This window comes from Microtus oregoni, unplaced genomic scaffold (assembly GCF_018167655.1).
Source record: "Microtus oregoni isolate MIOR12 unplaced genomic scaffold, Mior012 000005F_ref0000423, whole genome shotgun sequence".
NCBI lineage: Eukaryota > Metazoa > Chordata > Mammalia > Rodentia > Cricetidae > Microtus > Microtus oregoni.
The window spans coordinates 23,926,425-23,952,530 of record NW_024543064.1 but is presented as its reverse complement, the minus strand read 5'-3'; the positions used below and the strand labels follow the sequence as shown (position 1 = coordinate 23,952,530).

General features: G+C 50.4%; 1 protein-coding gene across 5 annotated transcripts; it reads right to left on the bottom strand.

Moving 5' to 3' along the window:
• Window positions 1–26,106, bottom strand: Azin2 (antizyme inhibitor 2). Of its 5 annotated transcripts, XM_041652051.1 has the most exons (10): window positions 25,746–25,875; window positions 25,058–25,254; window positions 23,540–23,713; window positions 14,955–15,127; window positions 13,928–14,062; window positions 13,107–13,272; window positions 11,511–11,673; window positions 10,062–10,174; window positions 3,187–3,401; window positions 1–422 (listed from the first exon to the last, which is right to left on the bottom strand). In XM_041652051.1, exons 2-10 carry the CDS (start codon window positions 25,160–25,162, stop codon window positions 287–289), a joined length of 1,380 nt encoding a protein of 459 aa, XP_041507985.1. In that variant the 5' UTR covers window positions 25,163–25,254; window positions 25,746–25,875; the 3' UTR covers window positions 1–286. The 5 variants fall into 5 exon arrangements, with proteins under 5 accessions (XP_041507985.1, XP_041507986.1, XP_041507988.1 ...); XM_041652052.1 differs by lacking the exons at window positions 14,955–15,127; window positions 23,540–23,713; window positions 25,058–25,254 and having other exon boundaries at window positions 25,746–26,106; XM_041652054.1 differs by lacking the exons at window positions 14,955–15,127; window positions 23,540–23,713; window positions 25,058–25,254; window positions 25,746–25,875 and adding an exon at window positions 25,962–26,106.

The window sequence follows — 26,106 nt, the reverse complement described above, 5'->3', positions numbered from 1 at the left end:
GACTAAGTGAGACCCCAAGCACTCCCTCCCCCATGCCTGGCTGGCCAGGCCCCTCACGCTGCAGAGGCAGACACGGCTGGAAGGGACAGGATTTATGTTGCATACTCTTGAACTACAGCGAGTGTAAGCCTGGTCCTATTTACAGGGCAGAAACACTACAGGTGGAGCGTGGGGGTGGCAGAGCAAGCACCAGAGTCCTGGCCAGAGGGTACCAGCTTGCCACCTTGCCCACCTCTCCCGAGGCATCTCCTTGGCCCGCTGGGCTTCTCTGGGAAAACAGGCCTGCTCACATGATGCTTGCTGGGGTGAAGACAGGGCCCACACACAAGGTGTCTGTGATTTCCCAGCCACAGGACAGAGGTTTGCACACATCCTCGGTGTCCTGGTCTTCTCCAGGCAGCAGCTGCCCTCGAAGCGCTTCCCTGAGAGCAAGAGACAAAAGGTGAAGGGCAGCCAGCATGGGGACAGAGGCCCAGGGCTTTCTGTGGCCCCTGCTTCTATAGCCCTGGCCTCCTTACACACAGGATTCTCACCTGATCCCTAAGCCCAGCCAAGGACAAGAACAAGGGAGGCCTGTGGTCCTTGTCCCCACTGTCTCTCCCCTGGGGTTCACACCACCCAATAAAGGAAAGGCTTCATGTTTACTGAGATTGTCCGTGCATCAGACACGGCAGCAGTCTCTTCACCACCCACCCCACCACCCAGTTACCTAAGTCCTTTCTTCCAAAAGCACTGCAGGAAAACCAAACCATCTCCATTTTCCCAAAGAGGAAACAGACTCAGAAAAAAGCAGCCTGCTTAAGACTCCTCCCTAACAGGTGGGGAGACTAGGAATAAGCCCAGCTCTCCACATCCCAGGCTTAGGGCTTAAAAAATAGCCCATTGCCTGCCTCTCCCCAATCCCACAAACTGGTTCTTATCCTCCATCCCGGGTGGATGAGCAGTCCCACCATCTGACCAGCTGCTCCAGCCCACACCCGGGCCAGCCCTGCCAAGCCCAGCTCCCAAGCAACCCACTCCTGCATCTCTGTCTCTCTCTAGGATCTGCCATCGTCCCTGACCTGCTCCCGCTCCTCCACACAGACTCAGCACAGACCCTTCCAAAAGGCAGAGTGTCCTCTCGCACCTCCATCACCTCCTGCCACACTCAGTCCACGACACTGGCCCCTATGCATCCCCAGTGTTCACTGTGGCACCCCAGAGGCCACCAGAGCAGCTCTCACACATCCCTTCCCAGTGCTGTGCTGTCCCGAGCACGTCATCCGCCCTCGCTGACTAATTCCTCCTCAGCACCCAGGTTCAGAGCCCTACTCATAGAGCACCTCTCCTTGAGAGCAAGGGTTCAATGCCTGCCTTCCTGACATCCCTTCACCAACAGCAGGGCCGGGGGTACGGCTGAATCCCTCACACTGCAAGAGGCTAGCACCTGACAGTGGCTTGCTGGGCAGATAGGGGTTGATGCTGAGGGGACACTGGGTGGGAAAACAGCACAAGGACCATGCCAGTTTACCCTTTCCCTCTGGGGTCTACCCGCCCTCTCCTACCCAGTTCCCCACCCCATTCATTTTCCAGACTTCCAGCACATTCCAGTCCCCCACGTATCTCTCTTGGGTGCTACCTACAGTCAGAGGTAGATGGGAGGTTCTACACCTTCGGCTCCTTGTCTGTAAATGTAGGTTGGCCCAGTTTCTTAAAACCCTTCAGTGGCCCCCTTCAAGACCAAGTCTAGGCTAGGCCTCTGGGGTTCGCGACTCACTCTTCCCTGAATGCCATTGCTTGAGAGACAGAGCTACGGGCAACTCTGTAACAGAACTAGGCCCTCTCAGGCCTCTTCCTCTGTAGCCACCCTCTTGGATGTCCTGGGCACCCAAGTTTCCAAGGCTTAGATAGCTTCTAGACACTTCCATGAACACCCCTTCTCAATCCACAGCCCTCCCTCCCCAGGGTCCTTCTCACTCTGTACCAGGGTCTTTGGGTACAGATCTGCACCTTAGCTCACTTGACAACATTAGACACTCCTGTGCCCTCGGGGCCTGACAAAAAACAGGTCTCAAAGCAAAACGTGTTAGAGGCCCTTTGCCATGGGGTGACTTTCTGACATGCCCACTTCTCCGTGTCAGCATTTTTGCTCCCAGTAACGAATGCAGGTGACTCTCTGCCACCTCATCCACCTGTACTTGTTGGTGACAGCTGGGGACTCACAAAGAAGCCTACATGTTGTTTTGATTTTGATTTTTGGCTTTGTCAAGATACACCCAATGGCAAAATGGCTTTATGGACCTGCCCTGTACCCCACACAGGGTAGAAACAACAGCTGCGTTAAACAGATGAACGGAACATGACTTTCCTGGTGTCCCGTCAGACCTGGCATTTGGTGACAGTCCTGGGGGCTCTCGGATATAGACACCACTTAGTTCTGGGGGGGCCTGCATAAAAGTCCCTCGTAGCTGTCCCACCCTCCGAGTCCTGCCATAGCCTGACACCCACTGTGTGGCCTCTCTGGAAATGGCGCTGACCCTCAGAGTTGTGTGGGGTGAAAGGGAAGAGGTGAAGTGCCCATCACAGGGCTGGCATGGGGGCTCCACGGGCCTTGGCGACCTCCACCTCACACGCCTCTCACCTCGCAGGAGACAGACAAGATTGGCATTACTGCCCCTTCCTAGATAGAGGTCTCTGACTCAACAAGCCATTCCCTGGTCACAGAGCTGCCACCTCCAGCCCACATCTGTTCTCAGCCTCCTTCCCGCACCCACAGCCAGAATGGTCTTCAAAAACACTGACCAGACCGGACCAGACCACACTTCAAACCTGCCCTTGCTTTCTGCAACCTTCACTCCGCCTCCAAAGCATCTGGCCCTGCCTGCCTATCCAGTCACAAGCAACCTCCAATGAGGGATACACCCCATTGCTTCCCCCCACCTGCCTGCTGCCCCTCACCTCCTCAGGGAGCAGGCCTGGGCCTTCGACAGGGCTGGAGCCCCTCTCCAGTATGGCACCAGTCACAGAACTGTGTGCCCCCTACAGAGCGCAGCCTCACCTTTGACCAGAGCCAGGTGCCCAGCGCCTAGGCGGCCAGGAGCTTCTTGTCAAACTGGATTCCAGAACAGCAGCTTTTCAGCTCTGTCTCGCTACTGCTTCTGCCCAACTTGGCTCCCTTCAACCCACTTCACAGCGGGACCCCCTTACCAGGCTAGGCGGGACATGGCATAAGTGATTCTGTAGGCCTGGGTCCCCCCGAGGAGGGACTTTGTATTCATGGTGTAGGCACCCATGTTGTCAAAGACCAGCCAATCCCCTATGTGTAGTTTCGGCAGCCACAGGCCCTCAGCCACACGATCACAGCCATCAACTGCTGGGCCCCACAGGCTGCTGCTGTACAGCGGTTGATCTGCAGATGGTTTCTGTAAGACATAGGACAGGCTTTCTGTGGATGCAGTTATCCACATGGGCGCCATTCTGTAACATGAGGGCCAGGCTTGTTGGGGTTTCTGTCCTGCTTGGTTCCCCAGCCGTTTAGTCCCAGAGAAAAATCACACAGAGATCTCCATAAGTTATAAAACTGACTGGTCCATTAGCTCAGGCTTCTTATTAGCTCTTATCACCTATATTAACCCATTATTCTTATCTTTGTTAGCCACATGGCTTGGTACCTTTTTCAGCAGGGCAGGTCACATCCTGCTTCTTCAGTGATCTGAGGAGGACTACCACGGGAGCTTCCTGCTTCCCAAAATTCTCCTGTTCTCATCACCCTGCCTCTACTTCCTGTCTGGTCCACCCACCTATACTTCCTGCTTGGCCAATCAGCATTTATTTAAAACATGATTGACAAAATATAGACAATTCTCCTGCACCACTGACTCAGGTCCCTAATCCAAGAGACCATCACCTGATGGCCTGGCAGAGACCACAGAGAACCTGTGGGTCAAACACATGCCTCCCACTTCAGGGAACTGAGGTTCTGAAGGCTGAGGATTTGCTCAAAGGCAAGCTTCTTCCTTCCCCCAAGCCCCAAGACAGGGATTCTCTGTGCAACAGTTCTGCTGTCCTGGAACTCACTTTATAGACCAGGCTGGCCTCAGACTCACAGAGATCCCTGACCTCTGCCTCCTGAGTACTGGGGTTAAAGGCGTGTGCCATCATCACCTGGCAAAGGCAGCCTTCTTTCTTAAATGATTTCCAAAGGGAAAGGAAATCTGTAACAGTCTACTGTGGGATAATGCTCCTGTACCCTGTAAAGATTTGTCATTCGTATTGGTTTAATAAAACGTTGACTGGCCAGTAGCCAGGCAGGAAGTATAGGTGGGGCAACCTGACTAAGAAAATTCTGAGAAGAGGAAAGGCAGAGAAGTAGTCGCCAGCCAGACACAGAGGAAGCAAGATGAGAATGCTTCACTGAGAAAAGGTACCAAGCCACATGGCTAAACAGACAAGAATTATGGGTCAATTTAAGTTGTAAAAGCTAGTTAATCATAAGCCTAAGCAATAGGCCAAACAATTTATAATTAATATAAGCCTCTGTGTGATTATTCGTGTCTGGGCAGCCAGGAATGGAAGTGCAGTCTCTGTTTACAACAGTCCATCTCTGGACAACCAAAGAGAGCAATTTTGTCACAATTTAGGGCTCCTGTTGGGCAGGTCCTGAAATATGGGTCATAGCCAAGGAAAAACGTGTGGGTCTTCTGGGTGGACTCCCTGACCCCTTGCTTGGCCTGCTGCAGCACTGGCCCCATACCAGCTCTTTCTGCTCCTCGGTTACCCTGCCTCCCCTCCCCCACACCCTGCTTTCACCTCAGATCTTCCCTCCAAGTCTAAACAAGACACCCTAAGCCCCCGAAGCTCCACACTCCCAGAGCTCCACCTTTACAGCCCTTGCTAATGGTAAGGAAATACTCCAGAAATGCTTGAGCCTGTCTTCCCCACAGAGTGAATATCTGTAGACTAATGAACGCCTTGTGTGGGTGGCATTTAGGGGGAACAGAAAGCAGGTGACCTCAATAGAAATCACCCAAAGGCCTGGGAGGAGGCACAGAAGAAGAAAGGCCTGCCAGTGCCTCAGTCGGCGGCAGGAGTGATCGGAAAGGGAGAATGAGGAGGCACCATTTCCATGCAGGAATAAGGTTCACATAGGTGACAAAAATTAGCAAGTGAGGGGGCTGGAGAGATGGCTCAGAGGTTAAGAGCATTGCCTGCTCTTCCAAAGGTCCTGAGTTCAATTCCCAGCAACCACATGGTGACTCACAACCATCTGTAATGAGGTCTGGTGCCCTCTTCTGGCCTGCAGGCATACACACAGACAGAATATTGTATATATAATAAATAACAAAAAAAATTAACAAGCAATTAGTCCTATCAATGAAGAAAAGCATGCACACACTGTCAAGGTCCAGGAGAAAAGCCATCTGTATTCATGAGTTCCTTCATTCACTGAGCATTTATTAAGCGTCTACTATATACAAGGATCTGATCTAGGAGCTATGAACAGAAGTCAGCAGGAATGAGTACAAAAAAAATGGAATTAAAGGGGGAGATTAATATCCTTGTCTGTTTAGCTTTTTCTACATAAATGGGTTTTGTTTTGTTTTTGTTTTGATTTTTAGGTTTTGTTTGGTTTGGTTTTTCAAGACAGGGTTTCTCTGTGTAACAGCGCTGGCTGTCCTGGAACTCACTTTGTAGAATAGGCTGGCCTCGAACTCACAGAGATCCGCCTGCCTCTGCCTCCCAAGTGCTGGGATTAAAGGCGTGCGCCACCACCACCTGGCTTAGCTTCATATTCTTATTTACACGCTTTTGTAATAATAAAATGTAGCCTTGGCTGCTGCGAACTCTTCCCAGTAGCCCCAGGCTCTAGAAAACATTAAGCTATGCTCTAAGGGGCAGGTGCTCTGTGAACACATCCACAGAGCCTTAGTGAAGACAGCCTCTAGAGGTCCTGCACTCGAGAAGAAAAGACACCATCTGGAGAGCAAGTTAGCATCCTCTTGCTAATTAGTAGTACAAGCTTAAAAACAGGCCAGAAACAGTTGGGGTCGCGTGTGATGCTGGGGTCGCTGGGGTCGTGCGTGATGCTGTGATGCTGGGGTCGCGCGTGATGCTGGGGTCGCGCGTGATGCTGGGGTCGTGCGTGATGCTGGAGTCGTGCGTGATGCTGGGGTCGTGTGTGATGCTGGGGTCAAAGGTAGGCTTCATGGATGCTAGCAACTCACTATAAAGGCATGTGCTGCCAAGCCTCACAGCCTGTGTTCAAGCTCTGGGACCCACACGGGGAAGGTGAGAACTGACACAAGCTCTGACCACCACACACACTTACACACACACATACACACACTTACTTACACACACACACACTTACACACACACAGAGTGAATAAATAAGTATAAAAAATCTTTTTTTTTTTTTTTTGTATTTTCGAGACAGGGTTTCTCTGTGGCTTTTGTGGCTTTTGGTTCCTGTCCTGGAACTAGCTCTTGTAGACCAGGCTGGCCTCGAACTTACAAAGATCCACCTGCCTCTGCTTCCCAAGTGCTGGGATTAAAAGCATGCGCCACCACCGCCTGGTATAAGTATAAAACATTTAAGAAAACTCAAAGGAGCCAGGGGGTGATTAGAAGAAGTCAGGAAGTCTCTGCATGCCAGGCAGTGTCTCTGCTCAAAGACAACAGAAGTTTCCATTCACAAAGGTCATGGGAGCATTAGGTTATAAATATTGGATATATTTGGGCCACACTAATACTCAGGGAAAGTAATAAGAACCTAATGGAGGAAGAAATACATGAGCTGTACCCTCTCTTAGCCAGAAAACTTTGACAAACCAAAAGGAAACTCCTCCCTAATTTAAAACAGCCTAAATAAATTACTCAGGAATTACCCCGGTATTTCCCTTAGGACTAGAAAGCATATAAAATAATTGTGAGCTTAGCAAAGACTATCGATAAGAAAATGACACTGTGGTTAGTTAATTCACACAAAGCTGACTCATATCACGTATAAAATACAAAGGATAACAGAAAAAGAATATCCATGTGCGTGCCTACCAGCTAAAGACACAGAGTTTCAAACCAGCGGCTGCCTCATGTGATCTCAGAGCTCCAGAGGCTGAGGCAAGAGGGGCATGCGATGGAGACTGGCCTGGGTGCCAGTCTGTGAGATCTGCCGAAGACTCTGTCAAAGAACAACTATTCAAACAAATTCAGCCACGCAGTGGTGGCGCAGGCCTTTAATCCCAGCACTCGGGAGGCAGAGGTAGGCAGATTTCTGTGAGTTTGAGGCCAGCCTGGTCTACAGTTACACAGAAAAACCCTGTCTTGAAAACCCCAAAAAATAAAAAATAAAAAGGATGTAAACTTTCCAGTCTCTTCAAACTCCCCACGTGGCTAAGCCCATCCCTTCCTTTCCTTTCTAGGTTCTGTATTCTCTGGCTTTAAGAAAAATCCATGAACGTACCTAATGTTAAATGATAGGATTTATTCTGCATGCTTTTGGCAGTTGCTTAAATAGATCTTTGTAAAAGCATTGGTATCCGCCTTTAATCCCAGCACTCGGGAGGCAGAGGCAGGTGGATCTCTGTGAGTTCGAGGCCAGCCTGGTCTACAAGAGCTAGTTCCAGGACAGGAACCAAAAGCTATGGAGAAACCCTGTCTCGAAAAAACCAGAAAAAAAAAAAAGCATTGGTATCAAAGGAGATAGAACAACAAACACATTCCAAATATGTATATGAGAGCAACAATAATGTGTGTTGTATCAGATGAGAAGGCCGCTACGCTTGCTGTGAAAAGGGCACCCGTGGTAACAGCCTGTGAGACAGTGGGGAAGAAACCTGGAGGAATGCAAGCAAGGGGCCTAAAAAGGCTCCTGTCTCTCAGCCTGGTAAGATCTGGGGGACTCATCATCAGAATATCATTCTTAAAAGCATTTCCATCTTAACAATGTCAAATGAGCCAGCCGTGCAGAGATCATTCTCACAGAGAGGATACACAGGGAAGCATGAATAAGAATCACAAAAACTCCACAGGGCCTGAGTGGAGGGCGAGAAAGTGACTGTGACTGGAGCTTTGTACCTGACATGAGGCAGATGGATAAAGCATGACCCCTACCAGCAAGGGCTCACAGTCTGCAGAGAAAAAGCGTTCCACCGTACGACACTTCGCCCCTCCACGGCCAGTTTTCCCACTATGAAATGAGATCGACAGCATGTTCCTTAAGTTCTCTTAGAAAATTAAGAGAAGAATGACATGGGAAATGCTCACACAGACCGAACTGCTATACGTACATGATGTCAACTGTCCCCAGTACGTAAGTGGCACAGGAGCAATGAAGTGCTGAGCGCACATAGTGGAAGAGGAGCTCGGATGCAGGAGGAGCCAGGATGATGAGCGGAGGTCATTAGGGCAGAGGTCATTAGGGCAGAGGTCTTTAGCACAGAGAGGCTTTGCTCCCCTGTCTGAAAACTTCCTTTGAACTTTAAGTTGCCTACACAAGTTTCCAAAGTCCGTTTAATACCAGCAATACACAGGAGACCCCCCCCTTGGCAACACAGCAAGACCCCATCTTTTAAAAAAAAGTAGGGAGAGAGGAAGTGAGGGAGAGAGGAAGGAAGTGAAGGAGAGAAAAGGAATGAATCGGCCTGCATGGTGGCCAATGACTGGTGAGCAAGCAGAGGAGGGGCCAGAGCAGCGCTGGTGGCCACTTCAGATAACAACAGGAGAGGAGGAGATGAACTCAAAACCAGTTTGGGATCGAGGCTCAAGAGATGCAGGTGTCCTCCACCCAGAAAGACAGAGAAGGCACAAACCCATCCTGTCCAGTCCTCCAGCTTCGGCAGTGCTGATCGCTGGGAGAAGAGCCCTTGTGTTCAGATCTGAGCAAGTTTAGCCTGAGGTGCTTGAGAGACTCCAGAAGACATGGGAAGTGGGGGAGGGGAGCTGGAGGACCGGGCTCAGCAGACAAACCATTCATTGTGCAGGGCTGTACCCCACTATGCAGCTGGGATCAGCGAGAGAGACCCAGTCTAAAAAGGTTGCCTTGTCTTTTAATGTAGCGATTTCCCAATACCCTCTTTAAAAAGAAGTCTTGGTAATTTGTTAATAAAACTGTTTTGTTTTTTTTTCACTTGTAGCATTTCCTACATTCTGGAATTTTCTGATGTGTAGACTTCCTCTATTTCCCTTTGATGCCATTGAACTTTTTTTCTTTCTTCTTTCTTTCTTTCTTTCTTTCTTTTTTTCTTTCGTGTGTGTATGTGTGTGTGTGCGCACTAGCATGGCATTTGCAGGGCTACTAAAGCTGCTGGAGGCCGGGGTGAGCTTTGTTGCTCTTGTTCCCATGTTCATATGAAAACCATTACACACAAACTTTACTTCTAGGGACTAACTCCAGAGCAGGGACCACAGGTGTCTGTCAAGACACTCAGTGCTGGAGACGGAGCCGAACAGCTAGGGCTGCATTGGTTGGTGTACTTTATAGCCACAAAAACAAACAAACAAACAAACAAAAAAACCATATTGTAAGATGGGTTGGTGGCACAGCAATAGCTACGCCCCATATAAATGAAAAGAAAGATTAGGGAACAACACGACCCCAGTGCTAGGAAAATGAGTACTTTGTGTTTTCTAAAAGAATAAAAAGAAATAAAACATTCTGCATGGTGAGACTGTGAGCAATATCTTTACCCTTTACCCTTGCGTTCTTTTCTTCCTTTCTTTTTTCTTTTTTCAGACAGGTTCTATGTAGCTTAGTCTGACCTTGAACTCGTGATCCTTCTGCCTCAGCATCCCTAGAAGGCTGAGATTCCAAGTGCACACCATACCTAGATCTTTTATCTATTTTCTTTAAACAATTTTTAGTGTGTGTTGAAGCCAGGGCCTCCTGCATGCTAGGCAAGTTCTCCCATGACTGAGCTACACTTCCCACTGAGAACTCAGTTCAGTGACAGAGCTTGGCTCAGACATCTGAGGCCTTGGGTCTGAGCCCGGCAGGCAGGCACCAGAAAGACCAACTAAATAAATAAGAGTTAGATAAAAACACAGGCACAGGATGAAGGCACAGTCACGGGGGGTGGGCTCACCTTCTGCAGGGTGGGGGTGGGGCAGGTGTTGTTAAACAGGACTGAGTTGAAGATCCCGTAAACGCCCTCGTCAAGGTGGTACAAGATGGTCTTAGGGGCCAAACTGGTTTCGTCTGTGAGGAAGGGAGAGCAGAGGGGCCACATAAGCAGAATGTGAGGGGCCTGGGAGTCAGAAGCTGACATTACAGTGGGCTTAGTAAGGACAAAGCTGTGGGCTAACGGGTTGCCCCTTCTTCAGGTATGGGGTAGACCCTACAATGGAAGTCACTAAAAACCATCTTTCCCGTGGCATGGATTCACTTCCGTGTTGGGCAGATCCCACCACTGCCACCACCACAGTGCCAGAACATATTTCCCTGCTTGCACAGGAGTTCCTAAAGGCCCCAGTAAAAGTAGAAGAGCAGCTAGCCCAAATTCAGATGCACATGACAGGGAGGAGGTATGTCAGAGTAAGAAACCAGGTGGGCTGGCTACACTAGACAGACTCTCCCCCACGTCTCTAAGAGCCCAGGAGAATGCATGGCTGCACATACATGCACACACACTGACCATGCTTCCTGGAGCCCCGTGCTGCCAGCAGCTCTCTCTGAGGAAGAGCGCACCGCACCGCTATGCCACTCCCCAGTGTGAGGGAGCACAGGGCAAAGCCCGAAATCAGATTCACTGACACTTGTCACTCGCGGGGCCTGAGAGATCCCTACGGGAAGCCTGATTTATCTGAAAGGACGAAGGCGGGCACTGATGCTGGTGGCGTGGGCACAGGAGTTCCGAGTCATCCCAAGCTGAACTCGAAATCCAGTACTGGCCGTTAGCAATCCTGTGACCCCGAACAGATGACTTAACGCTCCCTGCCTGTGCTCTGTCCTCTGGAAAGGGGACGCGCACAATTGCGCTGTCATGAAGTTATAGGAAAGATGAGTAAGAGCCTGAACTCTGAAGAAGAGGCAGCCCGACCTCTTGCCAACTGTTCAGCAATTCACTTATATTCTCTTTAACTCCACTTCTCATCCATAAAACGGGGCCAATTAAATACCTACTCACCCCAAGGTTGCTTTGTGCTCCATGAATAAAATACAAACATATTAGGGAATAAAGCAAGGGTTCTCAACCTGGGGGCCAAACCACCCTTTCACAGGGGGTCTCATAAAACCATAAGAAATATCAGATATTTACACTACAATACATAACAGTAGCAAAATTACATGAAGTAGCAATGAAAATGATTTATGTTCGGGGGTCACCCCAGCATGAGGAATTGTATTGAAGGGGTGAAGCAATAGAAAAGTTGAGAACCGCTAGAATAGAGGAATAAAATTGTCTTTGGGGTGAGGGGAGCTGCAACTTTCCCTACAGCAAACACCCATTCTCCAGAAGGCCCCACCCCTGCTTAGTCAGCCACTGTCTCAGCTTCAGGGAAGAACTGGGCTCTACTGCCCACCTGGCACCTACCCTCCCTGCTGGGCTGTTCCGGAAGAACCTCCTTCTTGGCAACAATGCTGACAGCCACAGTGAAGGCAGAAGACACATAGTAGCGGCCCAGCTTAGCAAGGATGTCCACACCGCAGCCCTCGGGGAAGTACAGGTCCAAGGCTGAGTTGATCACAGAGGCAATCTGGGAGAGAGGTAGGTGCAGGACCATGTGATTTCAGGGAGGACTTGGCGGTTGCTAAGGTCCCAGCTGGTACTTGGGCACAGTTAGCCAGCAAGGCACATGGCTGGGATAAGTGGGGGTTGGGGGGGGTGAAACACTGGAGTGAAGACCTCGTGGCTGCACAGCCCACTCGCCCAAATGATCCCACGTAGAGAGGGATATTCTCTCCTATAACACTTGGTGCTCAGGTCCCAGATTCTCTGGCATGGATCCTTCCTTCATAAATGACCAGCTTGTTAAATAGTAGGTGAGGCTCCAGAAAAAAAACAAACGTGCCGAGCTGGCTCTGCCGTCCGGGATGGGTGAGCCCCATCACTGTGGGCTTTCAGAGCGGCTCCTTTTATTCTTCCGCGCAGACATTATTTTTAATTATACATACAACCTGGTTAAGTGGGCTCGGAGTTTGCCACTGTTGTTGCTTTGTCCTTATGGGAGAAGGGTTGGCTGTTTGAGCTAGAGCCTCATGTAGCCCAGGCTGGCCTTGAACTTCTGGTCTCCCTACATCCGCCTTCCTTGCTGGATTATAGACATGCAGTTACCATGTCCAGCACATGTATGTATAACCGGCCACACTCCTTGGACTCTGACTGTCCTCCCATGTGAATAAACATTTTCATCATAATCTAGCCAGTCTGGCACTGGGAAGGCCGCTAGACTTCCGCCAGGTTCAAGGCTGCAAGCCTTCATTTTGAGGCTCATTCCTGGGGCATCTGGAGCCTTGGCAGAGTCACTTCCTGCAGACAGAGACTACAGGAAGTATTGTGCTACTGAAGAGATGTGTCCCAGCTGGGCTGTGGGGGCGCATGCCTTTAATTCCAGCACTCAGAAGGCAGAGGCAGGCGGATCTCTGTGAGTTCGAGGCCAGCCTGGTCTAAAGAAGTAAGTTCCAGGAGGGCTCTCAAGAACCCAGAGGGAGGCGGGGCAGGCACCCTTAGGGGTCAAAGTGGGAATCACTATGCCACATTTGTGTTGCTCTTGCTCACAGGTGAGAGGACCCATACAATGGGAGCAGACCAAAGGTTGGTTTTGCTTCCCTGCCCTTCCCCCCCCCCAGGTTTCTTGTCAGCCTATTGGAGGGTGAATAAGGCATGCATACTCAGACCATCAGAGAGCTCAGGCATATAAATAATGTCTTTACTGAGCCTTTAACAAGCTAGCTAAGTGCACGGCCTTAGCGAGGCACGCAGCCAGCTCTGCTGTGGACTCGGGATATGCCATAAACTCTACAAGCCCAGCTGTGCCACAACACGGGGTTAATAAGTAGCAATAAAAGCTAGGAGGGCACTAAGCCCAGTGTGACACACAGGCCAGATGTGCTGTACAGTGGGCTCCCTATGCTCACGATGCCCCTCCCCCATCGCAAAATGACCTCCAAGCCACCCTTGACCACACACCTCTTCAAATCTCACTTTGGCTCCCTCTAAGCCAGGAAAGCCGCCGCCAAGGTCCAGAATGTTCATCGTGTGGCCCAGCTCAGCACCCATTTGAAACACGAGCCGGGCATCTGCGATGGACTGGGCATAGGCCTGAGGGTCAGGACAGCCACTGCCAATGTGAAAACTGGAAAGGGAAGAAGAGCCTCAACTTACATGCAAGGTCCAGGTGTGCCCGTGTTACAGATGCAACAAGTAAGGCCTGGGGCACCAAATGGGATACACAGGGTCACGTGGTACGCTGGGGGCGGACTGGGGGCATCCCATCATGCTCCCTTGGAGAGGAACCTTCCAGGATGGAAACTGAGATCCCAAAGTACCCAGATCAGGACACACCAGCCAGTGAGCATGTGGCTAGGGCAAGTTACTAGGCTCGCCTTGTTAGATGTTGACTTCTACAGACTGGGGAGAAAAGTCCTTACTGTACAGGGGTGTGGAATAAAGCCCGGGGTGCTCAGCCTGGAACGTGAAGTTCTGAACAGACAAAGCTGGAGAAGCGGCCCTAACTATAGCCGATCTTTATATGGAAAGAAACAGCTCCGGAGCACGGCTGCCACCCCTGGCTTATAGGCATTCAGGGTTCTCTCAAAGTCAAGTCCCTGGGAGCAGCCTCCTGGGATAAGGCCTTCTGAGGTCTGTGGAAGGGATGTTGTTAAATCTTCTCTCTAAAGAGGGGACACTGTCCGGTGGCAGAACTTAAGGTCCAGGAAGTCCATGATTAGCTCCTGGGGTACAGGTACTGGGGTCAGGTATGGGCAGGGTGGCCGGCTCCCAGTGCACACCTCACACCCACCACCTCCACGTGGCTCTTCTTGGCGTTTTCAAGCAGATGTCTGCAGGATTTCAGCGACGCTCCGAACCTCAGGCTCAGGTGACTCAGAGAGTGGGAGTCCTGGGTGGCAATGCACAGAACCATCCTGTGGGAAAATGCAGCATCTCTGCTGAGTGAGCCCCGCCCCATGGCCAACATCTCTGCTGAGTGAGCCCCGCCCCACGGCTAGCATCTCTGCTGAGTGACACCCACCCACACACAAACACACCGCACTAATGTGTTGAGAATCACTGAGCCCACAGCTTTCCTAGGTCACCCTGCATGGCCAAGTGATGTCTATGTCACCTGCTGGGTCCAGATATCACCAACCCTCACCCAGGCAGCTCAGGTCTCCCCAACTCCATAACGAGACAGTTTTCATAAGTTTTCAGACATATCACACAAGAGGGAACCACATGTCAAACAAATTCCTAAGGAGAGTCCTGAAGCTTTGGGTGGACCGGAGTGGCTCTTGGATGCCCTTACTATTCCCTCAGACCCTTCTCTGGATCCCCAGAGTGTCAAGGACCATTAACTATCACAGCCAGTGAGCTCCCTCCCAGAAACCATTCGCACCGGGCCACTGCCCCATGACCAATATTACTGTGCCCCTCACCCATTGCATGAGGTATATTCAAGCAACACCCCACTTCTGTACATCCCTCAGATGTCCCATGTTGTTCCCAACACTGACATATTTGCTTGCCTTGACTGTTTCTGACTCCCCAAATTTCACTCATTCCTCAAGGCTCGCTTCAAATGTCATTTTTCCTACAGCTAAGACCTCCATAAAACCTGGTACCTTTTTTACCTAGGGCTGTAAGAATTCTGCCCTGGGTCTGGGTCCTGTCCAGGAGTTAGCACCCATCCTGCTGTAAGTGTGGTGGGATCCAAGGAGCATCCAGGATGGGGACCGACCTCTGCCCAGCTGCCCACTCCTTCCCCTTCCACTCTCACCCAACAGCCCAGTCTCCCTGCAGAAGTGGGTCTCAGCTTACTTGGCACTGGGGTGGCTCTTGACCACCTTGGCCAGCTCCACTTCATTGTCGAAGCTCAGCAGCCTCACCCCATGCTTGGCAGCATACTTGATCTGTGCAATTTGCTTACAGGGGTTGGCACAGATGATCTTACTGGCAGGGACACCGATATGCTGGACCAACTCCATCTCTGCCTGTGAAGTTCCAAAGGTCGTGGTGAGGAGGCCCCAGGGCCTGCTGGCCTGTGGAGCCTAGGGATGAGGGGCAAGCTTATAACTATACACTGGGCGTCAACACAAGTGGGTCCTCTTTCTCTCTCTCTCTGGTTTTTTTTTTCCCCCAAAAAAACAGAGTTTCTCAATGGCTGTCCTAGAACTCACTCTGTAGACCAGGCTGGCTATGGCTTCAAACTCAGAAATCAGGCTGCCTCTGCCTGTCAAGTGCTGTGGTTAAAGGTGTGCACCACCACTGCCCAGCCAGTGGGCCGGCTCTTTAAGACATCAGATACACAACAATTGCTTCACACTGCTTTCTCACTGATGACAGCGCTGCCATGTACAGACACGAGTGGGGCCCTGCACACGCCTGGAGAGGAGGATCCAGTCCATAGCAAAGACGGCATATCTGCATGTTTCTTCTAACTTCCTGCCTGCGGGAAGATCTCTCATTCTAAAGCAAGCAGTGTATTTATTCCAAAAATCAAATGTCTTTAAAAGGAGGCACACTGGGCTGGAGAGATGGCTCAGTGGCTAAGCACACTAGCTGCTTTTGCAGAGGACCTGGGTTCAGTTCCCAGCACCCACATGGCGACTCACAACCACCCATAACCCTAGTTCCAGAGCAACTTTGGCAAGCATTAGGCATGCGCATGGTGCACATACATATTTGTAGGCAAAACATTCATATGCATAAAAATAAATAAATCATTCTTTTAAAAAGGCAGGCATGCACATTTTCTAACTCCCAGCGAGGCACTATGCAGACTCACAGGCTTAGGACAGACTGAAACGTTTAATGAATGCTACTTGGAAAATAGTATGGAGAGTCCTTGGATAATAAAAATTACATAGCAACTGCAATTATCTGCAAGAGACCTACAAGACTGAGGCTCAGAACATAGCCTGATCTTAGGACCACCACCCGCTCCAGCCTGAAGCAGTTAATGACATAAAGCTAGGTGTGGCGGCTCAAGCCTTTAGTCCCAGCAGAAGCCAGCAGATCTCTGGGTCTGAGGCCAACATGGTCATAGTGAATTCAAGGCCAGTCAGGGGGCTTCATAGTGAGAACCTCCCATCACCAAAAAAAAAAAAAAAAAAAAAAGTTGACAGTAGAAGAGGGACTAGTTGGAAAGAGAAAGAGGGTCCAAGGAAGGGAGAGAGAGGGGAAAGAGAGGGTGACAGGATGTGATCAAAATACTTTATAGTTGTGTCATAAGTATCACAAAGAAACCCACTAGACAATACAGAAATCCCAAATGGTAACATTCTGAGGACTTGAAGTCAAAGAGATGGCCGTGCTCCCCTGTTCAAGGCAGCATCAATCACAATAGACATGACAGTAAATCAGCCTAAACATCTATTTCCGGATGAGTGGATACGGAGACTATGGGCGAATGCAGTGTGTGTGTGTGTGTGTGTGTGTGTGTGTGTGTGTGCAGGTGCACTGTTTGCACATGTATGTGGAGGCCACAGGTCTACATCAAGTATCTTCCTCAGTTCCTCTCCACTTTTTTAGCCAGGGTCCCTCATGGAGCTCACTGATTAGTCTAGACCGTCTAGGGAACAAGTCCTGGATGTCCTGGTCTTCTGCCATCCTAGTACTGAAATCACAAGCATCAGCTCATCGCCTGGTATTTTACAAACCCGGGTCCTCATGCCTGAATTGAAACACTTCATGTTTGCATGGCAAGGACTGTGTCAAACGAGCTATCACTCATACTGGAGAGATGGCTCGGACGTTAAAAGCACTGGCTACTCTCCCAGAGTTCAATTCCCAGCACCCACATGGTAGCTCACAGCCATCTATAATGAGATCTGGTGCCCTCTTCTGGCATGCAAGGAGAATACTGTATACACAATAAATAAATTTTTAAAAAAATGAGCTATCACCCTAGACCGCGCATTAACTATGTGGAACCCACAGATGCCAAAGGCAGAAAAGCAGAATAGAATGGCAGAAGGGTTACATTTCTAGGGGCTGAGGAGATGAGAAGCAGTGAGGTGTTGGTCAAAGGAGTAAGCTCAGGTGACTTACAGGACGTCAGGGTGACTACATGAACGGCAATGCGCTGTGTGCTTAGACACTGCCAAGAGATAGGATCGCAGGTGTTCTTACCACAGAAAAATGAGGGGAAGCACGGATTAGTTTGGGTTTAGCCATTCCAGTGTGTGTGAGAGTGTGTGTATGTGTGTGTGTGAGTGTGGGGGGGGGTGGGGGGTGTTATACACGTACATAGATTATCTGACATATGAGAAAAGTCTTCAAAGCCATGGGTCTCTCTGACACAGCACCCAGTCCAAAGGCCTGTGCTGTACTGGTGTGCCAATGAATGCATTCTCTCCCTGACCCCTGTACATTTTGGTTGCTGCCGTTTATTTTATTTCATTATATTTGTTTATTTGGAGGAATGTGTGTAGAGTTCAGAAGACAACTTTTGGGAGTTGGCTCTCTCCTTCCACCATGTGGGCCCAGGGGTCAAACTCAGGAGGCTGGAGCAAGGGCCTTTACCAACTGAGCCATCTTGCCAACCCTTACTTTTGTTTTTGAGATAGGGTATGATGTAGCCCAAGCTGGCCTTGAAATGAACTTTTAAAACGTTTTAAATGATTTTATTATTATCGTGCATGCACAGGATATAGAGGTGTCTGGGGGGGGGGGTGTCATGGAGCACGTATGGAGGTCAGATGACAGCTCGAAGGAGTCGGACTCTCCTTTCGCCATGTGGGTTGAACCTTCTATATAGCTGAGGACCAAACCCCGAGCTTCTGAGCACGCTAGGAATTCACGCTACCCCTGTGCTATCCTTAGCCATTTCAGGCTGCGGGTTCTGCACCACAGAGCCTTGCCCCTAGCTCTTCCTTGCCTTTACTGACCACGGCTCGTGCACCTGCAGCAGCAATGAGGCAGATGGTCATGTGTGGTGCTCAGTTGAGCATCTGCCACAGGAAAGTCCCAAATGAGATGCTTTCCATCAGGCGCTAGGAAACTTGCTATGGAGTCACTGTTTTCGGTCTCGACTGCCTAACTGCCACTGTGGTACAAAGCAACCACCGACACCTGGGAAATGACTTAGAGTAGCGGTGACTTGATTTGGCTCACTGTCCAGTTTTCTGACTCACCTCCGAGGCGATGTTTCATTCAGTCCCTCCAGCCCATGCAGAGGGTATGAGAAACTCTGCAAGGCCAGCAATGTCTTAGCACATGAGTCCACACACATACCCATACATACACATGCACATAAAATAAAACATCTCACAAAAAAAAAATAAAAGAGCTATGAAGCAGGTAACAAAGCCAGAGTCGAGAGTCAGACATGCCTCTCCATGAATAAGGGAGTCAAGAGACAGCCGGCTTGGGAGCATGGTAGGAGAAATGAGGGCCGTTTGTAACCATGGCGAGTCTGAGTCTGGCCCAGCAGCCTTCAGCACTAGTTGCATTAAGATCCTGTCAGACCCATAACCATCAAATATCAGCATCCACTCTCCATATTTCAGAGGGGAAAGCTGAGTTCAGAGAGCTCTAGCCATCGATGGTGACAGCCAATAAGTGACTTCAAGGGACACAAAGATCCAGCTCCAGAGCTGGACATGTGGCTGTCACAGCTGACATTCCAGATGCAGATCTGTCACCATGCCAAGTCTGCGTGAATATGAAAATGTCCCCTCCCTCCCTACACAAGGTGAAAAGAGGCCATGGCAGCCCTGTGAGGACCGGTGACTTCAATACTTGTGGTTATACATATTTAAACAATAAGTGTCATTCAGGGAAGGCTTGCTCCATGTCAGGCGCTGCATTCCAATCTTCTATACATTTCCATTTCTTCATAGTCCCCTTTTGAGGTCATGAGGTTTGGAAGGGTAAGTCATTAATTCCAAGTCACATAGCTTAACTGCCAGAGCTCAGCCTACACCGACAGGCACCTCTTGAGCATCTGTTAAGGGTGCCAGTCTGCGACAGGTGCCGAAGAGAACAAGTAGTGAAGGAAGCGGACGGGGTCTCCCACTCTGTGGCACTTTCAGGCTGGTGGGGCAGAGGCATAGACAAAGGGGTGCTGAACAATGGCAGAATGGCCAACGGGTTCAAGGAACCACAAAAAGGTACAGCATGCTAGAGAATGAGGGGCCCTGGGCGTGAAGGACAAAGCACAGCCTGAGGTCTCAGAAGGGAAAGCAGAGGGAACAGACCCACCAAGAGCTGAGGATACTGGAATGGCCAGCGTGGGGTTCAGCACTATGGGGAAGACAAGGGCAGAGGGTGTGGGCCGCCAAGGGACCAGAAGCAGTGTGTGGGTTTGGAAGATATCCTGTGCAGAACAGAAGCTTTCAGAGTTCCGAGGAGAAACACGGCAGCCAGATGTGCCCGTGCACACCCGCACTACCGGCACTGTGAAGGTGGAGGCGTTCAAGGCCCGTATGGACTACTACAGATCCTGAGGAAGGGAGTACTTATGATGGCCACCTGAAGAACGATTTCCTGGGGTCCAGGAGAGACTGACCCATGCCAGAAATGACCAAGCCACCCTAGAAAGGACAGAGATGTGCTCTGGCAGCAGCATGGCGAGTGAGGTGATGGACGTGGGGATGGGGGGTGAGGAAGTGAGACAACACAGGGTAGACAGCTGTGGGGTGACCCTCAAGTGAGGGAGGGAGGCAACAAGTGAGGTTGGTGAGGGAGGATGCTATTTAAAGCGGAAGAGAGCTTAGGACCAAGTCCAGAGGGCTGTGCCACTCCCAGCAGCAGGTACCAGGGGAGCCAGTCAGCACCTGGACCTGCACAAGGAACGGAGAGAAAAAAACATACAGGATAAATCATCTCTGAGGGTGGAGGCGAGCCCAGAGCAACTCTCTAGATAGATAGATAGGTAGGTAGATAGATAGATAGATAGATAGATAGATAGATAGAGATAGATCCCTCTCCCTCTCTCTCTTCTGTGCACTTTTGAAGTCTTGCAAACTGGGAATGTATACTACCATTGGATCTTTTTAAAAAGAATACTTGCTGGGTTGGATACATTAAGAGATGATAAAGAAATGCGTTCCCCAGACCAGATCCAGATACATTTGCACAGAAAGCTTTCCAGTGCCTGCTGTGCTAAAGGGACTTGAACAGCCTACACCGCAGGAGTTCTTCCTATACCACAAGATGCTTAATGTGCGTCAGCTGCTTGCATGTTTCTAAATGCTATACATCCACGAACCCCAGAATGCAGACCCTCTGCTGAGGCAGAAAACCAGCACCCTCATTTTCTCTTTGAGTGAATGAAGCAATGAGCTACTTGAATAATCACAAGTACCAGGGCATGGGGTTGTTATTGTTTGCAAATATTTTTGTTGCTTTGAGATAGGTTCTTGATATATAGCCCAGCCCAGTCTCATAGCCACAATAATCCGCCTGCCTTAGCCTTCTGAGTGCTGGAATTACAATCATCGGCCACCACGCTGGGTTTATATGACTGTGTTTAAAACAAGGTGGTCCGTGGAATCTAGGAGTGGTGTCCATACCTGTAAGCTCAACACGGGGAAGGTGAGGAGGGGAGAGTGCCGCGAGTTTGAGGCCAGCCTGGGCTACTTAATAAGACCTTATCTAAGGAAAGAAAGGAAGGAAGGAAGGAAGGAGGGAGCAAAGCAAATGAAATCAATTGGGCATGGCGGTATACGACTGGAATCCCAGCAATCAGAAAGTGAAGAGGTTCAGCCTCAATTGCATAAGATCTTGTCTAGATAAATAAACTGGTCACTGTATTCCTGCTGATCCTTGGTATCTTGTTGGAGGAAATTCTTAGGTGTATCCCCCAGTTCAACCACAAGGGGGTGCAAGGGAATGGGCTGGAGGATGTAGATGGAGAAAGAGGCTTGGAGGCAGGATCAAGGACACAAGTCCCTGGGGAAAGAAACTAGGAGAATCCGAGCTCATAGGGAGCTGTGCCCTGTGCCTCTGGCCTGACGGCTTGTCTCTCCATCCAGCCGTTGCTCATGCCAGGCCTTTGGTTTAAGTCCAGTACCGTACGACGCCATTGATCACGGTCACCCACTGTGACCCACCAGGAGAGGGCAGCCTCCACCCTTAAAACACCTAGAAGGGGTGGTTAGTGATATGGAACCGCGGTAAAGCGGTAAAGCGCTTGCCTAGCACGTGATAAGCCTGGGTTATTATAAGTGCCAGCAACCACCACTCAAGGAAAAGCATCAAGCGATCTGTGTGACCCCACGGCGGGAGAGGACACTGTCATCAGCCACACGCCAGCACAGCCAACTCTCTCCAAGGATCTAGGAAAAGGCAATGCCAGTAGAGGCTAAGATCACATTGCCAGACTCGAGCTGGCATCTCCCATCGCATGATCCTAACCAAGTGGCTCACCTTCTATGACTCACTTCCTTACGCGTTAAATGTGTATTCCGGGGACTGTTATCAAAATCCCGGTAAAAGAATGACCTCACAGTAGAATGACCTCATGGAGCTGTTTCGAGAATAAAATGAGATCACGAGCAGAAAACGTCTGGCAGAGAGCCGGGCCCAACAGAAGCACTCAGCAAAGGGTGGACGCTTTCGGCACACACTTTCACCAGTCTTTAAAGTTTTTGAAGCCTCTGTACAACAGCTCTGTCCTCTGGAGGTCACCCCTTGAAGCCAGAGGACCAAGAACCTCACCCGAGTTTCCAGAAGCAGAAGGACCTAGTCGATCTATTTTTTAACCCAAGCTCAAGGGACCCAACGGATCCTGCCCCTTCCCTTCTCTATAGAGAGCACCGCCACACTACGGGAGGCTGCAGGGACAGCAAAGCCTTCTGCCTCACTGGACTTCGTGTTAGAACAAGGCAATGCAAAGAAGAACAAGAGGAGACTCTTCAACCACAAAGAGTGAACAGTAGCTAACCTCCAAGTAAAGGTTAACCTGCCCCCTCCATCTCCCACCCCGGTGCACACATTTTCCTTTCCCCACTGGGGATCGCTCTAGCCCCATACTCTTGGACAGGCTGGCTCTCCTTTCTCTGCCAAGAATTCTTTCCGGACTCCATTCACAGGGCCCAGTCACACTGCTGACCAGGGCTTAGCAGGGATCCTCTCCAGAACAGCCATGACTACTCATCAAGGAAATGATGGTGATGACATCACAAGGGATATATGTCCAGCAGGCTTGCTTCCACCGCTGGGCTTAGCACTGGCCCTAACCTCGGCCTGGAATGTTCTTCCTCTAGTTCTCCCCCTGGCTCAATCTCCTGCCTCATTCAAGTGTGAATTCAAATCTCAGAGAAGCCTTCCTTGAACAGGGGTGGTGATGGCAATCTTCCTAGAATCCCAGCTTTTAGAGGGGCGGAACAGGAGGACCTGGAGTTCAAAGCCAGGCCGTGGTGAATAGCAAGTTCTAGACTAGCCTATGATCTACAGGGACTGACGCTGCTTCAAAACAAACCAAACACAATCCTCCTACCCCACTTCCCTACTTTCCACCTACAACACCACATGTTTTCATTGCTTTATTTTTTTAGAAAGCACCATAACAGGGGGCCTTTGTTTGTTTGTTTCATTCACAGTTAAACTCCCACCTGGAATAGCATTTCGCTAAGTGAATGAATGAGATCGACCTAAGCAAGACGGCTTTAGAGGGAGTAAAAACAATGAAGCAGCATCCGTCTTGCTCAGTGCCACACTCTGAGCCCCACTCAGGCAGCCACTACTCCACCATAGCTCATGACCACTCTAAGCAAAGCCAATCAAAAGCCACCAGGAGGGAATTAAGAGCAGAAATCAAATTAGGAAGATAGCCTACAGCAACAGCAGCAAAACTCTTAAAGAGGATTAGTCTGAAAAACACAGTCACACATTGAATTTATAAAGGAAAAAAATTAAAGTCCAACAGCATAAGAGTGGCTTGGTTTTGTTTTAATTACAAGATTAGCACCTACTGCTCTAAGTCAAGACATTGAAAAACTGTCATTTAGTTTAAAAACTTTTTCCTCAATAGAAAAATTAAAATGCGAGTATTTTTTAAAAAGAAGAAAAATAACCCAGTGTAGTGATACATCCCAGCATGTGGGAGGGTGGAAGTTAGGAGAATTAGGAGTTCAAGGCCAGCCTCAGCAACAAAGTGAGTTTGAGGGCAGCATGGACTACATGAATCCCTATCTTTAAAAAATGTATAAATAAATAAATGAAACAAAGATAAATACAAAACCATTTCAAAGATGACCCATATGCCCAGAGACATCTCGGGTTCCTGTTTGGAACTTCAGAGCTGACAAGTTCCAAGCTCATTTCTTCCTCCCTCCTCCCAGGAGCCTCCTCTTAGGTAGGCGACCTTCCCAGAAGGCCATGGTCAATTACAGGTCACTTCTGTCCCCTGGAATTACCTAGAGCAGCAGGGCCATGGGAGGGGCAGAGGGGCTCACCTTGCTGGCACAGCTGAAGCCCAGTCCCAACTCAGCTAGGACCTTCAGCACGCCCAGGCTGCTGTTGCACTTGACAGCGTAAAAGGGCCGGACTCGAGGCAAGTACTTCAGGAAGCAGAAGTGCTTCCTCACGACAGCACCCAGGTCGGCCACAAAGAGGGCAGCCACCTTGCCCTGCACAGCAAGAGGCGAATGGATGTGAGGCCCGGCTCCCTCCCTGTGCATGCTGTCCACAGTCCTTCCAAAGAGTGGCCACCAATAACCTGATGAACCTTTCCAAGGCTCCCACATCCTCCAGAATGGAAGGCAACCTCAGGCTGACATTCAAGGCTGTGTGACCAGCTCCAGTCCCTCCCCTTGGTCCAGCTAAAGTCAACTATATAAAGTCCCTCCCACCTCCAAGTCTGTGTTCCCACCATGCCCTCTGTTGAGTCTGGCAAATTCCCAGTCTACCACTTCAGCCTAAATGCTACCCATCCCCCCATATATCTATATCTATATCTCTATATAATTTTAATCCATAACATTTAATGCTCTGGCTGCATTCTGTGTGTTCTTTCAAAGCAGCAGAACTGTATATCGAGCTGTCTGCTCCACAAAAGGCAGAGGCTGTGGCCTACTGCCCAATGCCACTGACACACGGGTTCTCAGTCCACTGCAAGCCATGCCTGCAGAAGACTGGCTCTCCCTCACCGCATGGATGAGTCTGTGGTGACCCCCCCCCAGCCCCGAACTTGTTTTCCTTTTCATGCAACTTCTTTGTTTAAAACAGGTACCCACTTGGTGTCCAACATAATAATTAAGGGACAGAGAAGGTCAAAGACCTTGAAAGGACTTGATTCTGGAAGTAATTACAAGTCCCTTCAATACATGCTAGATGGGACTTTCTACAAAATAGGTTAGTGGCCATGGAGATAGAACATACAAAGCCTGCCAGAAGTGAATTAGGAAAAAGGCAACAGTGGAAAACACTAGAGATGAGTACACGGTAGACGCCTGCCTGCCGGGGAGAGCAAATCACAGCAACTCCACTCTAAAGGAACACAAGACTGGGCTCTACAGCCAGATCGTGGCTGTGGAGGCAGACCGGCTCCTGTGGCAGGAAACTGCTGTAGGATTCCACTCTGTTGGAGAGTTGCAGGAGGTGGGGAAAATGGGAGGTCATGGGGGCTTCAGTAAGATGAAGACTAATTAAAACGGGGTGCTCTCACTAAGTTCCTAGAGCCCTAAGATGGTGGACTTCAAGGAGCTGGGGGATGTCTGGATGTAGGAGGGGAGAGAGCATGAGATTGGAACTCGCAGGTTCCCAACTGCAGCGCTGGGGAGACCACGCATGTGGCAATGGTGTTCTTTTCTCAAGGCAGGGAACACAGGAAGGGCAGATGTTGAGGTAAGGACCAAGAACCGGGGATAAAAGGAGCCAGTCTCATAAATATCAAGTACCCAAGTGAGAAGATTCCTACCAGAGGAGAGGACAGGGAACCCAGCCACACCCCATTCCCATCCCTTCACCCTCACCGCGGTGGCCTGTGAGGCCCCCAGAGTGAGTTCCTCCAGCAGATCCCGGGTGCTGAAGCCCTCCTCCACCATCACAAAGTCCGATTCACTCAGGTAGCCAGCCATGCTGAGCGGGAGGAGCCCAGGGGCTGGATGAAGCCGCTGCCTTGGAGCGCCGCTGGCTGCCTTGGCCACCGCCTTAGAAAGTATGCAACACACTGTAGAGAGAGGGAGATGGAGGGGACCGCTGGGGACAGGCTCTGCTGTAGCCCTCACCTCCCCAGGCCTGGATTCCCTATCCAGTCACGCTCTGCCCCGCCCCAACACAGGCCTGGGAAGCAGAAGTTCGCTGGGAACGGTGGTGTTGTGTCTACTAGAGCCTCAATTACCCCCATCTGTTAAGTGGGGTTGCTTTGGAGTTCCTTTCCAGTTCTGAAACTTGAGTTTGGAAGAAAAAGAAAGAGCGTGGGAACAGAACTGAGAAACCTAGGTGGAGAAGTCTAGAGGATGCCTCTAGTCCCGACCACGCCTACCTAAAGAGTTCGACTCGGTTCTCTGCTGCATGACCTTGGGTCCGTTTCCCCCATTTATAAGTAGTTGGTTCTGACTCGCTACGAATGCTGTAAGTGCCACTGGCGGGTTCTGTCCGCGGGACCCCTCTCACGAGTGCAGGGCGAGGAACCCGCACCCCAGCCCCAGACCTCCTTACCAAGCCCCGTCCTCCTTCGCGGGGGCCAGAGCCAGGCGCGCTGCTAGGGGGGGTCGCCGGTGACCTCGAAACTTGTGCAACACCCCGAGGAGGAGTGGCAGTTGCGGAGCCGAGGCCCCTGCTGAGAAGAGGCAAGGGGATCCGGGGAGCAGGTTAGCGCCCAAAGCCGAGGGCACCCGCTCCCCGAGACTCCCCCCAGCCATTCCCTGCACTCGCCTTAAAACGCATTTACACGGCTTCGGCCCATAGGTCTCCCTAGCGAGTGAATCGGATCCTCGGCGCCTCCGCTCTCTCGCTCCCCCCGGCTCCGGCCCCGCGGCCTGCGCCCCGCGCGCCCAGCAGCCACCGACCCCACGCCCCG